The sequence below is a fragment of the Oreochromis niloticus genome, linkage group LG14 (assembly GCF_001858045.2).
Source record: "Oreochromis niloticus isolate F11D_XX linkage group LG14, O_niloticus_UMD_NMBU, whole genome shotgun sequence".
Classification (NCBI taxonomy): Eukaryota; Metazoa; Chordata; class Actinopteri; order Cichliformes; family Cichlidae; genus Oreochromis; species Oreochromis niloticus.
Window position 1 is genome coordinate 21,997,961 of NC_031979.2, and position 19,979 is coordinate 22,017,939.

Below are 19,979 nucleotides of genomic sequence, written 5' to 3' on the forward strand. Positions count from 1 at the left end.
TGACATTATTTTAGATCGGAATTTCTTATGATTTATCCCTATGTTGTTATGTGAATAAACTAATGGTCAGTTTTACCACTTTAAGGCTTTAAAATGTTGACAGAAATAACCCAAACACCATCTGGACACAAGTACACCCATAACTGCATTTGACCAATCACACACCTTTTTGGTCACTGAGAACTATTAATGATTGTAAATATTTACCACAGTCTGAAGTTAATAGAATTAATTTCTATGACACAGTTTTTATTTGTTTTATTTCTTACGACAAAGCTTTATTAAGAGAGGATTCACTAGTTGAAATATCTGGGCTGTTATGGTAGCTTGGGGTTTCCTAAAGTGCCTCACATGACGTAACTAAACCGATAAAGAGACACAAGAGACGAGAGTTTTACAAGATTTGATTTATTAACTATGATACAGATCACATAAGGCCTTGCTGTATACACCATTCCCATTGAGACAAATTACCATACTCAGTAAATAATGACAGTTTTTTTTGTTTGATGTTATCATTTCAGTTTACAGTACTTCATTTATTTATTTTTGTATCATTTCCACCCCACCCCATCCCCCATCATTTCTTAATATTTTTTTTTATTATCTCTTAAATAGTGAGAGTGGTGGAGCCCACTTCCTTGGTGCGGAAGAAATCATGCACTATACTGGGCTGGTCTCTCAATCGTTCATCAAGAAATTGTTAAAAATGCTTCTTTTTTTTTTTAATTAATAAAATAAAACATAAAAAGAAACTTTCTCTATCACCACTGACTAAAGGGAAAAGTGTTAGACCCCCTAACATACCAATAAACAACCATTTGAATATAGTTTTGCTTGTTTCTGAATTTAACTTAACAGACATCTGTCACCATTGTTGCAAAAAAGAAAAAAAAAGAGAAAAAAAAGAACAAAGAAAAAGGAAAGCAATGCAGCCACAAATTATCGCTCAACCAAAGTCACATTTTAATTTTTTTAATTATCCAATGTTCTCCTAAACTGTCACTTTTGCTTCCCATCTCTCACTCAACCCTTTTTTTTTTTTTCCTCCACAGTCTTTGGCTGCCTCACAGTCAGTTCAGTATTAACACATTGATATACACAGGGAACGCCACTGGCCGGCGTTCACACACAAGTACCAGTGGTCACCCCTCCTTCCCTCCGTCTCCCAAATAAAGATCCCATTCACCAGTTTGCTGTCTGTCTTCCCTCCCTCTCGCTCCCCCCTCCCCATTCTCTCTCACACTTTCACTGAGGATCAGTGTGTGTAATCTGGACGAGCTAACAGGGTTACACAGTGGGGTAATGACCGCGAGAGGAGCTGCATTCCTCTCCTTCACGTTTGGTGGGATCACACTGGTGTCTGGCCATTTGCCAAGCAACGCTTGCTAGCATGTTAGCTCCGACCTGCTCAAACACACACTCTTACACACAAACTGTACATACACTCACACACACACACGCAGTAAATAGGTAGTGTGGACTGATAAAAGCTCCTTTAAGAGTTCAGTTATTGGCTGAAAGGTTTTTTCTTATTTCTTTGGGCAGAGAGAGAAACGCGCAAAGATGCAATTTAGTGTCAAACAGAGCAGGTGACCTCAGTGAGCATCTGCTTAACATTAACACGCATAACTTCACATTCTTACTCAAGCTCGAAAAACTCCCCACGCAGACACACATGTGCAAGAATGCACACGCACTGCAAAACCTGCTTCGATCGGGGCTCAGCAATTCTCCTCGAGCCCCATCTTGCTGGTTTCTACGGTAACAGCAGGCTGTGAGCAGAGGAATTTTGTGATGCTCCATTCGAGTCATGCAGACGGATGAATGGACTGTCTGTTCTGTCTGCCGTCTCTCCCGGACCCAACTGTCTCTCTTGGACAGCGAATGACGAGGGGAAGCGGCGGCATAACGGTCACGATGGAGGGAGTTTGGCGTAGTGGTTGCACTCTTGCAAATTACATTTCGCGTCCACCAAGAGCAGGTTTTAATCTTCGTTTTAGAGACATGTCTCTAAACACTGTCTCATGAGAGGACAACACGCTGGGGCCTAGAGCAGCGGTTACCAATTATTTCCAAGGATAAAAAGCCTCCCACCTCTCAAGGCTTGAGCCTTACTTCCAGCTCTTATTTCTCGCCTGTAATGCTACATTGTGCCTCAGTCTCTAAGTCTTCATATTCCTTCTCTAAATTAACTTCTGGGTAGTGGAATGAACTCCTTTACAAAGGGCTGAATGTTGAGTCGGTGCCCACAGGGGACTAACAACTAAAGACACAAAGGCAATTTCATTCACTGCATGCTTAACCAACTGCAATGTGGCCACATGCTTTGCGGTTCCACTGTCAGGATCTATGTAATCTCAACTGATTTTTACCAGATTTAAAACTGCCACAGTTGCTTAATTTATCATTTTACACTTAAGTTAATCCTACTTGACAGATTATTCTTGACAATTGCACCTAAGAGAGAATCTGAAGCAACACAAACCACAGTACGGGAAGGATGCTACGCCCATGCAGCAGTGGAAGCAACTGCAATACCCATTTCTTCCTCTAGATGTCAGTGGTGTGCTCCCGGAAAGAGACAGTAGGGTGGACTGACAATAAAGTGAACAGTGGCTGTCATGTCATGGCAGCTCCGATTTAAAATGTGCCTTAAAAGTGCTCAGAAAAGTGCTTTATGAACAAGGTCCTTGGTATGAAAACTGCAGCACCAGCTCGCTCGTGAATCCACCACAGCGTGAAAGAAGAAACATGACAGGCAAGGATCCAAACCTGGAATTATTTCCACTCTCTGTCTAATGCAGGGAATTTCACTTAAAACAAAATGTCAGGGATACAGGTGTGCTCAGAGAAGCAGCCAGCCAGCCAGCCACACATTACACTAGTTGCCAGTTCGGCTGGGATTTTTCTTAAATGAACAACATAATAAAAACAAATGGGGACAGTGGTAATGGGAACGTCGACTGAAGGCTTTCACCAAATAAAATAAAATAATCACATTTTAAGCTGTTTGCTTATGTGTTTACAAGAACAGAGCATGAGGATGAAGTTCAAAGTGACAGAGAGACCAAACAGGAGAGTGGGAGGAGCCTTCCCCAAAATGCATAGACAGCACAGTGCCCACAATCCTTTGCTCTAATTGCTGCCCAGTAGATCCAGTCGGGTGAGATTTTTTTTTTTTTTTTTTTTTTGTAATGTGCTTGGCGTACTGCCTCAACTAAAACTGATTTCGTCTGTGTGTGTATGTGGCCGAGTAAAGGGTTGACAAATAGGAATTTGTGATCGAGGAGAACATCCTGTTGGGTGAGCAGCAACTCATGTCTCTTGCTCAAGTCGTCTGTACAGTGGTGAAAGAAACAAATGTGTGTGTTCAGGCTCTCTGATCCACTTTGTCCCAGATGCAGCCTCCAATTACATACAGCAAGTGGATTGATTTGCAGAAAAAAAAAAAGAAAAAAAAACCCAAACGTGTGCAGGCCACCAAATTTCCCAGCACAATCAGAAGCTAAGGGACTGAGGAGAATGGCTGTTGGAGGCACACTGGCCACTGGGTGTTTGCACTGAGTGCATGGTTGTGTGTATGCTGAAGCAATCCCAACATAAAGGACTACACATTCACCCTTGTAATTTACTTCTTAGTCCCTCCCTGAGTCCCTTTAACAACTACTGATACATCTGACTCTTCATTTGCCTGTTTGTCTGTAGATTTGCTATAAGGCAAGGAGGGCAGATCTAGATGAAGTGAGACTGAGAGACAAAAAAGGGATAAAGTGGCAGGGAGGGAGAAAGATCATACTGCCAGTTCAAAGGCTCCTCAGTGTTTCTCCTTCCTGGCTTCTGTGTGTCCGTTTTTCTGAAAGCACTGAAGGCTGAAATAAATGCCCCCCTTCTTCTCCCTGTACATACTGCATCTCACTCGCTCTCTCTCCAACTTCCTACTTCAATTCATCTCCTTCAGTTCGTTCCCAAAACTTCAAAATCTCTCATTCTGAAACCGTTAAACTGAATCTTGTTATCTTTCTGCTTTTTTCAGCCTCCTCTTTCCCTTGATCCCTGATTCACAGCGTGTGTTGCTCTGTCGGGGGGTGATGGGGGTGCAGGGAGGGCGGCAGCAGGGTTGGCAGCGGCGACTGGGGAGTAGGAGGCGGGGAATGGGATGGGGACTGATGCTGATGGGAATGATGGTGGACAGGAGGACCATAGTGAGGAATAACAGGTGGAGTGGCAGGGAGGACGTAGGGAGTTGGGGACGGAGCTGGTGAGGATGAGTAGCCTCCAGCCATGCAGGAGTAGGCAGAGGTTCCTCCTCCGGAGAGCGTAGATGTGGGGGAGCCAGGGAGGCCGTCAGCCAGAGGCTGATTGTAGAAGAAGTATGCACACTGTTGGATGAAGCTCTCGATGATTGTCTGGTAGGTGCGGGTAGCAGTCAGGGCATCCATGGTGGTGAAGTCTGGTCTCATGAGCGTGGGCCAGAAACAGATGGACAAGTTCTCACTGGTCATCAAGTTCATCTTGTTATTCTGGCTCACCCTGGAAAACAGAACGAAAGAAGTGAAATTATATGATCATTGCCGGTAGGCTATTTCTTTTCCCCCACAAATATCTGCAGGAAACATTTTTGCCTATATGTCATTTTTGATAAAACTCAAAGTTTCTAGAAAAAAAACTCTCATTGTTTTGCAAATATAAAATCATACATAAAAACAAACCAACACAGGTCCAGTGAACAGATTGCACACATTATTATTTGTTTATGTAAAGGAATGACATTGCTTCACTTAGCTAGGTTGCATCAACATCATCACACCAATGTCAACAGGAACAAGGTGACATTGGATATGCACATGTACCTAATCAAAATCAGTGTTTTATTCTATGTCTTACATCTTGAATTGGCCCAGGATCAGGATTTTTTTAATAACTGATATGCCCCTTTTCTTTAATCATCCTGTCACCTTTCGAGGGGATTAGGCCCTCAGGTCGATGGCCACTATTTTATATCCACTTTTGAATTCAGGTTTCAGTTTTCCTGACACATGCTGATAACAGAATTATTAATTTTCTACATTAATTAAAATGTAACATACACTACCATCCATTTAAAAATAGAGATAAAGTGACCACGGCATTAACGAAGATCATTTGTCAGACTGAGTAAAACCTCTGTTCATCAGTAAGCTCATCACAGTGATATCACCCTTGGGTCACTTGACTGTCTGACCAGTGGTGTAGTCAGCACAGTCGCCAGCAGCCATCTCCGACCCCCACCGTTCACTCACTTGTTCAAGTGGCTGATGACATATTTGAAGACCTCATAATTCTCCTTAGGGAAGCGGCGCAGAACATCCTTCATCGTCTGGAAGCGCTGCTCCCTGTCGTTGATCTCTGAATGGTGGCAAAGAGAGACGAGAGGTTAGCAGGAGGGAGAAAAGTGGCTGAAAGACAAGATTAGAGGAATCTGAGGAGAAGATGTCAGGGGAGTGCGAGTGGAGAGTAAAGAAAGATTAGGAAGGGATGGGGAGAGCACAATTGAATAGCAGAGAGCTTGAAGAGCATAGGGGAGGTAGTTTCAGCTCTAAAAGCAGAGTCTGTGCAGGACACATTGATTTCATCCTAATATAAAATTTTCTCCCTGACAAAAAACAAAAATATTTGAACGGACTCCAGACTAGATTCATAAAAATAATATTAAAAAAAACAACATTGGACAAGGACCACACACACTGCAGGAGAAATACACCATGCATACACCCATTACAGTGTCCTGCAGCTTACAGCAACACACACACACTCGCGCACTGACACACACTCAGGGTGTGTTAAGCCTGATGGCAGTGAGGAGTGAGTCAGACAAACTGACGTCACCGGCTAACACAGTCCATTGAGAGTGCGGGAGTTTGTGTGTGTGTGTGCGCGCGAGTGAGGCAGAGAGCAGCAGCGAGAAACAGCAGATGTTCTCCTGCACATCACAAACATGATTTACAATCGCACAATCTGAGTTTGTATTCCCACAATGAGGTCAGTGCGGATCAAAAACAGATTTGGGACCGAACGACTTTACACAGTCACAGTTTCCTCCCGCTCTACATCCATCACGAGCGATCAAAACTTAACTCAAGTTCCTTACAGCTTATTTAAAGTAATGTCACCATGACAATATCCACCAAAAATCCACCCACCAGCTTTTCTCTCCGTCTCCTTTTTCTCCACCTCTCTGCTAACCCCAATTTGCTATTTTCCTCAAATGACGCCTTTCTCATCTCCAACTCTACCATAATTTTTCTTCTTCTTTCACCCTCACTTCTTTTCCTCTATTGTGGCACAGACTGCAGGAGCTTTATCGGGTCTCTGTCACGGCTGAAAGGTCACGCTGGGGGCGTTAGAAAACAAACACACACACACTCAAAGACATGGGATGCAGAGCTCGGTGAGTGACAGCAGCCTCACGGCCCAGGGTTAAATCTCTCTGGCGTGATGCAAGACTAAGCTATGCTTTAAATCTCCATTCTGACAGATTACAGGACACAAAGAGAAAAAGCGAGGCGGTGGAGAGGGCAGGGGCACTCTCGTTTATCTAACATATTTTCTCATGACTTCATCCAGACCCTAGTGCTCCTGCATCCCTCATCACGCTGCGCAATCAGCCCCGCATCCTCCTTCTCAAAGCCTTAAATATTCTCCCCTCCATCCATTTCTCCTCCTCCCGTTTCCAGCCCTTTACCAAGTGGCAAATCCAATTCTCCCCATGGGTGGATTTGGATTGCAGGAGTATTGCTTGTTAGGTTAAAGAAAAGTTACAATGAAGGGGAAAGGATTTCAGGCAAAATCCAATCCATCCTCGGGTTTTAGTGCAGAATTCCCCCCACATGCCTCAACCTCGCCGTCCCCACAGCCCCAGGACTTACTGAAGGCATCCACCAGCTCTGTCTGCATGCTGTAGGGCACCAGAGGGTCAGGTAGCTCAGAGAAGAAGGCCTTCATGGCGCCTGCCACTGTGTTGATGGTGAAGTCTTTCTCCACCAGATCGAGGCTGTGGTCTGAGGAAAAAAAATGAAATGGAAATGCGACATTTTAAATACAAGACAGATGTACGCCAAATATATGCATCACAACTGTGCATGCACAGAATATATAAGAAAATCATGAGATCAATGCTTTATCCCTGGACCACACAAGAAAAAGAAGGCAGTTTAATACATTTGAGGACAGTGAACAAAATGGTACCACGTAGGGATGCATAAATATTTATCGTTTTCCTCATTATTTAGTCCCCCTCTGCTGCAGGGAAAGAGAGTAATCTCTATTATGAAAAATAGCTGAACTGTCTTTCGGCTCTTTGTGCCGTCTTTGAAGATATAGCCTAGCCAGTGCAAAATTCATTCACCGAACTGATGACACTGTTGTGTGATTATCAGTGTTATCTTTTTGGCCAATCAGTCAGTACGTTTGATCAATACTTCTTTGCATCCATGGAACCAATTAACTTTTCATTCTGTGCTACTATTTTTTTTCTTTGCTCACTGTACTCACCTTTGAAAATAAAACTACATAAATTCAATACAGCAGCATATGACATCATGCAATCTTAAGTTTTTTAAAACTTTGTGTGGTGGAGGCTTATTCGTTTTTTTATGGCTGCTCCTTTTAGGGGTCCATCTTCGTCTCACCCAATCACTAGCATCTCCTTCTGTCACACCAAGCCTCTTAATATCACGATATCACTACATTCATAAACTTCTCTGTGGTCTTCCTATTTTCTTCCTGCCTGGCAGCTCCATCTTTAACATCCTTTGTCCAATATATTCACCATCCCTCCTCTGCACTTGTCCAAACCAGATCATTCTTGCTGAGCTGATTCTCTGATGTACTCATTATTAATCTTGTCCTTCCTGGTCACTCCCAGTAAAAATCTTAGCCTGTTAAACCAGCCACCTGCAGTTCCACCTCCTGTCCAAACCATAGATCATAGCAGGTTTCAGTATCATCTTGTAAACCTTAGCCATCCTTTCAGACTTTCCGAGATATATTCCCATTAACAGCACTTGTAGAAATAATGGAGTTTATATAAATAATTTTTGCATTAATGTGATGATGTACTTCAATTTGCTAGGTCTTCATAATGCTAATTTTTCTAGATGCTTCCAGTGTGCACACATCTTAGAGACAAGGCTGGCCAAACAGACTTCTCACTTCATAGTTTACTTGATATAAATATATATCAAACAGCATCTCTGTTGATGTACCACAAATCATTTTAGTTAATAAACGTAGTTAAATAGAACAATCAACGACAGACAATTGTAAAGTTAATTTGAGCAAAGAAAAAGCCCAGAGAGCAAAACCAATAGAGCACCACTCTCCCAGAGAGTGTGTGTGTGTGTTAGACTTAATTAAAAAAGCCATTTTCTGATAACTTTTTACTTTACAAAGGTAGTATGTGCAGAAAAAAGAGGCAAGACAGACAAGTCTTTAACAAGTTCTTGAAAGTCTGATTTGAGCTCCCACTTTTAGAGTTTCCAAGCACAGAGCTTCTGATGCTGCTTCACCTGTGATGAGTTATCTGAATCTTCATTGACGTGACGAAGTGCCATCTTCAGCACTGCTATGAGACACCTGCTCTGTAGCTTCACCTGTAATTGTCTTGTCCCATCAGCCTGAGGCTCAGAATGATTCAACACTGGGTTTCAACTCTGATTACCAGAGTAGGATTTAACCTCAACCAGCCGTGGACGCATGCATACACACACACGAGCCATCTTTCTGCGCCATCTATCTCGGCAGCTGCAAGCTTCATTAACCAAACCAATCTGCAGGCAATTAACTGCCCACACCAGACAGCCACACGCATGGAGACACACATCGAGGGCTCTTGTACCAAGTGAAGCTGCAAGCGCGCAGAGAAGCAGGTAGACGATGGAGGAGGCAGTAATCTAAGAGGAAGTGAAGGCCAATTCCCTCAGAAGAATTAATGCTCCAAGGTTAATTAAGGTGATACAAGATTGTAACAGATAGAAGCAGACATACACACACCCGTAGGTGTGCATCTGAGGCATATGTGCACATGTACGTGTGAGTACAGTAGGCACAAAGTAACACACCTTGCTCAAATTGCCGCTGCATGCTCTCCATATCTGCCTTGTTCCCGCAGACCCTGTAGATGCCCTCTGTGTTCAGGCCTGGTGGAAAGAGAAAGAAAGAAAAAATTGGTATTAGCTCACAGTTATTTTCATATGTTTAATTTGCAACAAGTGTCAACTATACATGGGAGCTGCTGAAATAACATAGAATTGTGGAGTGCATAAATGCACTCAGAAGTGAGAAAAAGTACAGCTACTGAAGGCTGTGCTTATTGCCTATGTCTCCTTCAATCTAAACACACTATTAGCACAATTTATTAAGCCCATAAAGCACTCCTGCAGGTCTGCTAATAGCCCATTGGTCCATTGTGAGAAATTCAGGCTACCTTAGTGCCACACAAAAAGTGTAATTTGTTTTTCATGTGCTTTTTCTCTCCAACTTAAAGTCAATTTGCAGCTTTTTCTTTAACCCTCTCAGGCTCAAATTAAGTTTTAGTTACAGGAAAAATCTGATATTTGGGGAAAATTATATAAAAAAAAAACCCTCATAAAATATGTATGTGGGGTAATCAGGTTGTTAGTTTTTAACTGTTGCAAATCGGCAACGCCTGTCTCGAGAGGGTTAAATACCGAAAAGTCAGATTATGTATATGTTTACTAAAGGGGCGGCAAAAACACTCTTATTTAACCTCAACCACAATAATATGTACTTTGTAAGAAAAGCAATGAAATCCAGCTAAAATTCCAAGTCATGATTTGACATTCTGAACAGACCGATAAAGAATTGTAGCAAATATGAATCCCTCAAACATGAGATCTCAAACCATGAACACAAGACAAAAGAACAGGAATGAGTGCTACTTTTCCTACAAGCCTTACTGCTCCTCTTGCCTTCTGTTTAAATTTGTGTTTTTCCAGACTTTTAATGGCTCACAGCAGGTGCGCACTAATGCAACATGATTGAGGTAGCCAATTAAATGCTTATTATGTCAGGCTGTTGGATTTTATAATCTGTTTACAGCAATAATCTATTCTAATATAACCTAGTCTAACTTTTGACAAATGCACTGATTTTTTATATCAACTATGGCAAACATTTTCCTTACATATTAGAAAGTTTGCTAGTAGTCCAAAACACACACACCTAATGAACAAATTAGAAAAACTGCAAGCAAGCCAAAGTGGGACAGAAAGCCACATGGTTTGCCAGCATAATGAATGTGCACTTCATTTTGGTTAATTAATATAGTTTTTTCCCCCCAAATCTACATCCTTAAAATCCTCTCTTCGCTGACACATTGGTGGCAATCTAAGAAGACAAAGAGCAATCCAGAGGGAGTAAAGGAGATGGGGAGTGGCAGAAAAAAAATGGGGCCTGAAAGGAACAGGCAGGGAGGAAATGAGAGAGCTCTCAGTCAAGGCATACAAGGCATACAACATCGATCTCCTCCCCTCCTACCAATCAATTATCCACAAAAGCTTTTCGAGCCAGACGCTAGGAAAACAGGGATGGGAGGACAGATACGGAGAGGGAGCAGTGTAGTAGTGGTGTGGTGAGGGAGAGAGAGAGATAGGTGCAAAATAGAAAAAGCACCCGAGGATGGGATGGCCACTGGGGGAGTGTGAGGATGCATAGTCAAGACTGATGAAAGAGAGAATGAGAAAAAATAAAGGGATTAAGATAAGGAGGGCTAACCAGAGGGATGGAAAACTCCAAAACACACTACTGAGGGAGGTTAGAGGACAATGAGAAGAAGCTAGTGGCTTTAGAAGGTAGAAAAAATAAAAATTCCTTGTCCTCCTGATAAAATCACTTCCAGGGGGTCGGCAAAAATAAAAATTTCCCTATGACAAACAAGTTCTTTTCTGCCCCCTCAGACATTTTCTTATATAGTAATAACCTTTTTAAGGCTTTTCCAATTCATAAAACAGTGCATATTCAGACAAATGAATTATTGTCAGCTTTTGGTGCATATGCCTTTAAGCACTGCACACACATTTTAAACCAGAATAAAAACTTAAACTACACTAATCTGTGGTGACTTGTTAGCTTCCAGGAGCAATCAAATGGTCCAAAATGCCTGTGGGCCTGCAATCACACAAACCGAGAGTGCGATAAATGTTCCCGCCGCGTTAGAGGCTGCGATTCTGCAGAGTGTTACTATCTGACACCACTCCAGCTGATCCCACATCAGCCCAGATCCCAGTCTCTCTCAGGGTTCAGCAGCCCAGAGGCTGATTTCATAGTTCACCATGGAGACGAGCGGTCGCTGGGTGCTGCCCTTTTCGTCGCTATGGAGGCTTGTACGGCCGGCAGATATGCCTGCACACGCTAAGACACATTCATCACCTCAGTACCCATGAGCAGAGCACACTGCGACTACCACGCTGAGAAAGCCGGAGCTGAGAAGAGATAACAGCAGTCGCTGTGGATTGATTTTATATAGCTGCTTTTCTACAAGCTCAGAATGCATGAAAATAACACAAAATACCACATCCACTCCTATTATTCTCAAGGACAAAGAGAGTGAGCAATGAAGCACGAATAAAAGAAGCAACAGAAGACTTTAGGATCGAAACTACAAGAAGAGACAAAAAAAGTGTTTTATTCACAACCAGAAAAAAATATGATTATGAACATTTGTGGGGCTTTTTATGTATATATTAAGGACTGGAGGATTACCTTTCATATTTACACAGCTGCATAAAAAGCAGGGACAGGGTTTGAAGCGAGACTTTACTATAAAACAAAATATTGATGATCTCTTTTACTGAAGTTCTAGTTTTTGAGATATTGACTGTAGAGATATTTGGCTTATGTTGGAACATAATAGCACGAGAAGGGTGAAATATGCCATCCAACCATCACTCTACCTGAGCTGAAAGCTAACTGCAAGCGTAATTTGGCTGGTGAATATAGTTTGGTATAAAGTAGTTTAAGTAACTGGGTCATGACGTTAGGAAAGAGACACTTTCACAGAGTTTCTCAGATGTATTTTTCTTTTTAAGCAATGCAAGATGAGCTAAGGCAATTTCTATTATATTCAAGAGAAGGCATACATCTCTGCATCCAGTATCTCCAAACCTGGGTAACTCACACCAAATCGAATTTGATGGACAAACTGGAGGAAAAACATGTTTATTTGATTTGGGGCTGAACTCTTCCTTCAAGTTCGGGCTAAGTGTTTTTGTTCGAGGTAAAAGGAATAGGGAAGGATGTAGGTTGAAGCAGCAGGTCCAAGGTCAGCTTGACAACGTCACTCATTACCAGCTCACACTGTAGTGACAAACATAGTGTCAGCGCTGTAAAGTAATTTCCCGAGAGTGTGATTATACCCAGAGATTACGGATGCAGATAGGAGGATAAGTAAAGTCTGACTTTACAGCAGCTGCAATCAAAACTAAATAGCACATTGTAGCTCATTTCCCCTTCCAGTCACAGAATTCTGTCCCATATTTGTTATATATATAGATATAGATATATATCTATCGATATATAGATATATATCTATCGATATATAGATATATATCTATCGATATATATCTATCGATATATATCTATCTATCTATATCTATCGATATATATCTATCTATCTATCTCTATCGATATATATCTATCTATCTATCTATCTATCTATCTATCTATCTATCTAGATATATAGATATATATACACACATACACACTGTTGGTTAATAAGATGTGTGAAGTTATACTGCTTACACATGCCTATACTCATAGGTAAAACCCGAACAAGCCAAACACAAAAGAAACTTAACCCTGCGATGTTGTTCTGACAGGAGGAGCTACTTCTTTTAAATGGTGTGACTAAAACACACCCAACCGCATGCAAACAAAAGGTGTGGGGGAAGGACAGAAAGCAATGAAAGAGGAAACACAGGATTTGAGAACAGTAGGGAAAAAATATGATGACTAGACAAGGGTGACAACAGGACAGGGAAAGAAAAAGAAATGTGTGCTAGGAAGAAGATGAAGGAAATCAAATGTGACAAGTGTAGGTACTTGGAGAGATGGAGGGAGGAGGAGGAGCGGATCAGGAGAAAGAAGTTGAGAAACAAGGACACAGAAAGAGACGAGGGGAAAGGAAACAGCGCATTAGGAGAAATACTACAAAGAAGCGAGTGAGGATAATAGGTGGAAAATACCTCCTGAGGAGCCTGGAATTCACTCTTGTGCGTACTTGAATGCATATACAACCAGTTTTTCTACTTTAACCAGGTGCAACTGCTGTAGCCACTTCCAGTTAACATCTGAACAGGGCGAGGTGAAACCTATCATGACGCTTTGTTATCGAGAGCTTTGCCTCTACGCTCCTGCACAGAGGAAGGCGGATGTTTTGTAAGGCCGCAGTAATCCACAAATACTGAGTCTTTAATCAGGACAGAGATTACAGTGGAATGCACTGGCATGTCAGTAAGCTTGGCCAAATGCAACTCCCATTATGAAGTTAATGTGTGCACATTTTTTTTTTATTAACTGACGCCTTGAGTAGCTAAAATCCTTTTTATGGATCCAGCCGAGAAGAGGGAGAGGCGTGCGATGTCTTCACACGCGCACTGACCACGCAAGACTTTGCTTCTGGTTTAATGTAACAGCTGGTAACAGAGTGAGAAGCAAGCTGGCAATCCTAAGGCAGTGGGGCAGCTGAGGAGCACGGCAACAGGGTAGCAAGGTTAGAGGAAGCTCTCGGAGCGCATGTGTCTGTGCTTGCAGAGAGGAGACAAGAGGCCAGGCAACAGACTAAAGACCTGTCAGCGAAACACAACTGCAAAATTCACATAACACAGAGCAGATGAGAATATTTCAGTCATACTAATATTCTAACATACTCCATATTAAAAAAAAATTATGCTGCTTAAAATCAATGATTTTGTCTCTAAGGTAACAAAATACTGTCACTATAACCACGGTCATGTTTTCTTTGATGCTTTTACATGAACCACTTGCAACATGCCACATGAACCCTTTAATATTTATGTGAATGATTTCAAATTCAATTCATTTTCTTTTCCTTATTAAAAAGTGGGTTGTAGATGTTCTCCTGTATAGCGTACCTACAGGCTTAGGCACAATCATCAAATAAACCTGAGCAAAGAACAATATAGACAAAGAAAATGCGTGAATGTAAATGTAAACCGACCAGAGAAGAGAGGACGGATAAGGAAAATATCCACCAGAAAAGAAACGATTCAGATTTATGGAAGCAGCTATAGTACATGCAGGGCCACAACGGCTCACACAGTCATTTTATAAAAGTTGTTAGCTGAACGACTGAAACACAAGAACCTGCGATGCATTGCACTGGATGCCATTAAGTGTCCGTACAGATCCTTACCCGTTGTTTCAATGAAATAGATGCACTTCTCGATGAAGACTGGGATTGGTCTCTCAGGAGTGACCACAGTGGATAGTGGCATACCAAAGTAGCCAGGTTTTGAGATGGAATGCCTGGGTTTGGAACGTGGTTTCTAGGAAAAATAAAAGGAAAAAAAAAGATAAATCAGAACGTTGGTAGCAATCAAAGGAAGAACATCAACATTTCCTGGTGGCACTGGTCTTGAAATGGCCATGACCTTATTTAATCGTTGTTATGTTAGCAACTGTGAGAGACGAGACGTGTATGCACCTATCCCGCACATTCCTTAAAAGGTTAAACTTACAAGCACTCCTATATGGCTGCCTTAAGCCCTGTTCTGTGCATCTACCTGAGAGATATGCATCACTTATTTCATCACTTGATCTCTTCCTTCTTTTGTATGGCATTCTGTTTCTGTTTCTCTCTCTGCTACTGCACGCGCACTGCTGTTAACAGATAATCAAACTCCCCTATTCATTGTTTAAATACTTTCTTACTACTGTTATGGGAGTTGTGATACACTCTTGCAACATTTTTGCCTGCCACTCCGTATGGCTGAGGCGTCAGCAGTAATTGTGCTGTGCCTTAATGGTGTTCAGCAGGGATGTTTTGAAGGCCTCTGAGCCCTGGATCTCTAGTATGTCTGTCAGCCCCCTGAGGCTCTGGCCTGGCAGGCTGGGTGTCGAGCCAGAGATGCATGGTTGGCTGGACACACAGACTGCTGGTGCAGTGCAGGCCTGACAGACACAAGAAAAGGAGCAGAGGAGTGCTCATTAGAGGGAAGAAGCACGGCGTGCCCTCTGCTCCAGATACTGGCCTCGCTGCACTCTGCCAAACATTTTCGATTGCACATATATTCACACTCACTCTCAGTGGTACTCGAGGGAACAAGTGGTGATAGATTCATTAAGACCGGGCAGATTAACAAAGGCTCACCTGGAGTTTTTCCCCATCGCCATGGCAAGATATTTTTCATTAGCCTTCTATCTATAAGGCCATTATTAGCACATAACTGTAGGCTAGAGTTATGTCTGTATGTGTCTTACCTTTAACTGTAGTTTCATTTTATGACATTGTCTCAAGAGCTTCAATTTTACATAGGCCAATGAGTTTCACTCTTCAAAAGTCATTAGTGCACTCACTGTGATTTTTCCTTCTTAAATCTTATTAACTGCTAAAATATCAGGCAATGCTTAGTTAGCAAACAAATACATAAGAATATATTTCGCATCCAAGTATTTGCATCGGCCTCAAGACGCTCCTCTATGACAGCCTTTAGAAAAAAGAACATTGTCAGCGCTTCGGTTGACAAAAAAAGTTCAAGTGAAAAAACCCCCTAAATGTCAAACGATAAGAGTATAACAATGTATTCCAAGAAGAGTCTGCACCTCCTTCAAGAATCCCGTTAAGGTCTGGACTTGCACTAAGAGATACATGTTAAATACCTGCAGGTTCTCAGCCAGTCAGTTGCAGCTTCCCAGTTATCTGTCCATCATAACCCCACATGAGCAGATTCCTAAGTGGAATTCCTTCACTTATCACTCCCCAGCTACCTCCTCCACTGCCTCTCTGACACTCCCTGGGACGTCCATGGGACCGGGGTGGCACACTTATACACACACTGTAGATTTGAACCCTGTATTCATGCGTTCACAAAACACTAACGTAAGGCTTTAATTGAATTTTAGGAACAGCAGAGAACTATTGTTGTTATAACTCGCTGCCAGTTTGGTTTCGAGCTCCATGTTGCAGCTCATAATTTATTTGTGTCCTATCACACTGAGCGTGTTGTATATCTGTGCCCTATCTCAGTTTAGCAGACTGTCTCTATACGCCCACCCCCTCCTCCTGCATCCACTCTCCTCTCTTACTGTCTTCTCCCCCTGCAGTTTTGCCTTCTGGCCACTCCTTTCAGTTGCTGACTGAGACAGGATATGTTGCCAGCGCTGAGGAGACAAAACAGACCTCTACCACAAAATCAAAACACAACAGATCCTCAACAATAACACGCAGACACCACAGTGAGCATTTACACACACTGTAGGACACTGAAACGCAAAGCCGCTCAAAAGTTTTATCATAACTCTTTTTCCTCTCATCTCCATTTTCTTTCCATGGCTGTTTCTGAGCCTTTTGTTTGACTGTCTCCCTGCCTTTTATTTCCTGCATGAAGTCAGTAGACAAACTGGGTGACTGAGGAATTTCAAACACTTTTCTTTCTGGCTGAGTAAGTTAGGGGGAAAAAAAAAGGTGCAGACGAAAGAGAGAGGAAACGTTTCCGGCCTCTCGCTGAGGGAGGGTGATCAGGACAGACACAGTTGGTCAGCGCCTGAGGTAAAGAGGGCTTTAAAATGGGCTAAGAGTATAGCTTCCATTATTTGTTCCTAGACGTCATGACTCAGATTGGTAGACAGCGCCCTAAGGCTCCCTCCAAGAAAATGTTTACACTGCATAACACCAAACGGTCACGTAAAAGACAACTGAAAAACAGGCTGAGTTAACCCCGACCAGCCAACAATAGGAATGGCTGGTTGTTTGCCAATCGAGAGGCACTGCCACAATACATCTCCCTGAAATGACCAAATAACTCAATAAAATGTCTTCCTGAAGGGATTTCAGGCTGCAGCAGACTGAAAATGGACACTTATCTTTCAGACAGCTGCTTAGAAAATAGGTGATGGAACTTGATCACTTTGTTACAACCACAATTAAGCCATAATGGCTTGTAATGTGGATATCCAGATCCCAAGACATGCCGTAGGGCACAAATCATGGGCACTGATATAACTAATGATGCTGACACTGGCCTACCTTCTGTTGGCTTTTTTTTTTCCGTTGGAAATGTGTGGGTTTAAAATGTGTCATGTACTACTGGGTGGTATGACTGAAAATTTAAATCACAGTGTTTTTATCCATTTATTTATTTTAAAGCTTTTGCCTGGTTACACAGTATAATCATTAGTGCGATTTCTAAACAAATGACCCTTCATAAAAGGTATACATCGGCAAATTCTACTGTCAGTATATAAAATATAAAAATCATTACCCAAGATGCATTTCAAATGTAAAATTACTGGTGCAACAAACTGTATGTAGTTCACAAATTACCGTGTGCCCCACTTATCGTTATTATTGAATTACTTGTGTAATGTCAATATCTGTATTTTATTATTTTTTATGCCATATAATTAGAATGATAAGAACGAAGGGTGTGCAGTCATTACAGGTCCCTGTGCAATATGCTCCTGGCAATGAATCATAAACTACCTTTAAACCCTTTAAAAAGAATGAGACTGTTAGTTTTGTCCGTTCACCAATATAGTGGCATTCAAAGTTCATATCATGCACTTTATGGATCCACTTTTGCTCTGCCCCTTTACATAGAGAGGGTCAAAGCATATGGTTGTGTAAAAATCACAGCTATTACAACTTTTGCACTTGCTAACATACAGTCACTGGCCACCTTGTTGGGTACATGCTCAACTGCTTTTTAATGCAAGCCAATCACATGGAAATTTAATGCATTTAGGCATGCATACATCGTTAATATGATCTGCAGAAGTTTTAAGTGAAAATCTAAGTGACTCTGAATGTGGCATGGCTGGTGTCAGCTGCAACGTTTAGAATTTGGGATGAACATGAAAGCATGCATCCATCCTGCCTTGTATATCGGTTCAGGTTTCTGGTGATGGTATAACATTGTGGAGGACATTTTCTTGCCACATTTTGGGGCTTTTTAAAGGTATTGTTTAAAGGCCACAGTTTACCTGAGTACTGTTGCTGACCATGTGACCACAGCGTACCCATCTTCTGATGGCTGCTTCCAGCAGAATAACAGCATGCCACAAAGCTCACAGCATCTCAAACTGACTTCTTGAACATAACAGTGAGCTCGCTGTACTCAAACAGCCTACACAGTCACCTGATCTTGATCCAATAAAGCACTTTTGGGATTTGGTGGAACAGGAGATTCACATTATGGATGTGCAGGTGACAACTGTGCAGCGACTGTGTGATGCTGTCATGTTAATATAGCCCCAAAGCTCTGAGGAACATTTCCAGCACCCTGTTGAATCCATTCCACAAAGAATTAAGACCGTTCTGAAGGCAAAAGGATCTAACTCAATACTAGCAAGTACATAATAGAGTGGCCAGTGAGTGTACTACTTGAACTAGTCTGCTCACAAATCCTGCTACCTTGTGTTTTAATGGTTCTCACATATTTTTTTTTTGCAGTGGGATAAATGGCAACAAGTGCTAGAGAATGCGGTCTTAGCAGTTGAACTATCCGGGAGGACAGCTTCTATTCAGGTACTTGGACATCACATCTGAGTGTGTGAAAACATTAATCATCCCCCTCCTGTTCCTCTCTGCTGACAGCCATGGTAATTATCACAGACACAGAAGCACAACATACACAGATGTAACTGCTGTTCAGTTGGCACTTCTATACCGCACCACGTGTGTGAATGAACAGCATACCAAGCTGATAATCCTAACACTGTAAGGTCACTGCATGTGGGTGAGAGACAAGCACAGGAAGGAAAAGAAATGGGGAGACAGAAATCAAGTAAAGTAGGAGATATGCGTGTCCAAAAGACAAGAATATAATGGGGGGAGAGAAAAAAAGTGACAGGAATGTGAGAAGCAGTATGAATTTTACTACAGTAAAAAAAAAAAAAAAACATGGCCCTAACTTACACCTTACACTACATATAGTGACTCTGCTGTTACATATAGACTTCACATACTGTAGATAAATCTAAAAAGGAAGGTTTTAATTTGAAACAAAGATTACTTTCCTTATATTCTTATTCTGTTTTTTTTGCTTGTTAGTGCTATTAGCAGGGATGTTCGCACCTAGTTTACTAAAAATTTGCAGTGATTTAGTATCTGTTTTAATCTGTTTTATGTGCCAGTATAGAAAGACTTTTAATAACCTTGCAAAAGATTAATGTCTAACATTATTCCTCTAGCTCTCATATATGGGAAACCTGAAGATACCAGATAGAGATGGACACAGACAGATGAAATAGCACAGTCTATACCACGGCTCTGTCCCTATTCATTAAGAGTTTCTGCTTTCTGGTATAGAGGTTTACTGACCAGAGTTTGCCTCCATTATCTCTGATGATCTGGCTAGTTTAGAGGGATCCCACAGAGCGGTCAGTGAAAAAATATTGCAGACATCCTTTTATACAAACCCCCCTACAGTATGTCATGTTATCAGTGGGCTAAGCTTCAGAGAAGACAGATCTTTCTCAACTCATTAGAAATTCCTTGAGTTTAGTTAGAAACACATTTAATCACAAAAGCAAACAGCTGTTCAATCTCAAACAAGAACTAATCATATTGGAGATTATGGATATTTTATGTGTTTTTTTTCTATATGTATATAGATGAATTGATATAAACTATATATTTTCATACAGATTTTGTATACATTATAATTATATGTGAGGCAAATATATTAAAAAAGTAAACCTGACATGTTTTGAATATGTAAAAATAACCAGTTTAATTG

At 41.6% G+C, this 19,979-nt stretch overlaps 1 protein-coding gene across 1 annotated transcript in view; it reads right to left on the reverse strand.

Moving 5' to 3' along the window:
* Window positions 1–392: 392 nt before the first annotated feature.
* Window positions 393–19,979, reverse strand: part of arhgap35a (Rho GTPase activating protein 35a) — a 62,209-nt gene continuing 42,622 nt past the window's right edge. Inside the window, exons 3-7 of the mRNA XM_005455763.4 lie at window positions 14,435–14,567; window positions 9,102–9,179; window positions 6,909–7,040; window positions 5,283–5,388; window positions 393–4,533 (exon numbers count right to left, since the gene is read on the reverse strand). Coding sequence (XP_005455820.1) covers window positions 4,062–4,533; window positions 5,283–5,388; window positions 6,909–7,040; window positions 9,102–9,179; window positions 14,435–14,567 — 921 coding nt within the window. The 3' untranslated portion in view covers window positions 393–4,061. The remainder of the gene's footprint in view (window positions 4,534–5,282; window positions 5,389–6,908; window positions 7,041–9,101; window positions 9,180–14,434; window positions 14,568–19,979) is intronic.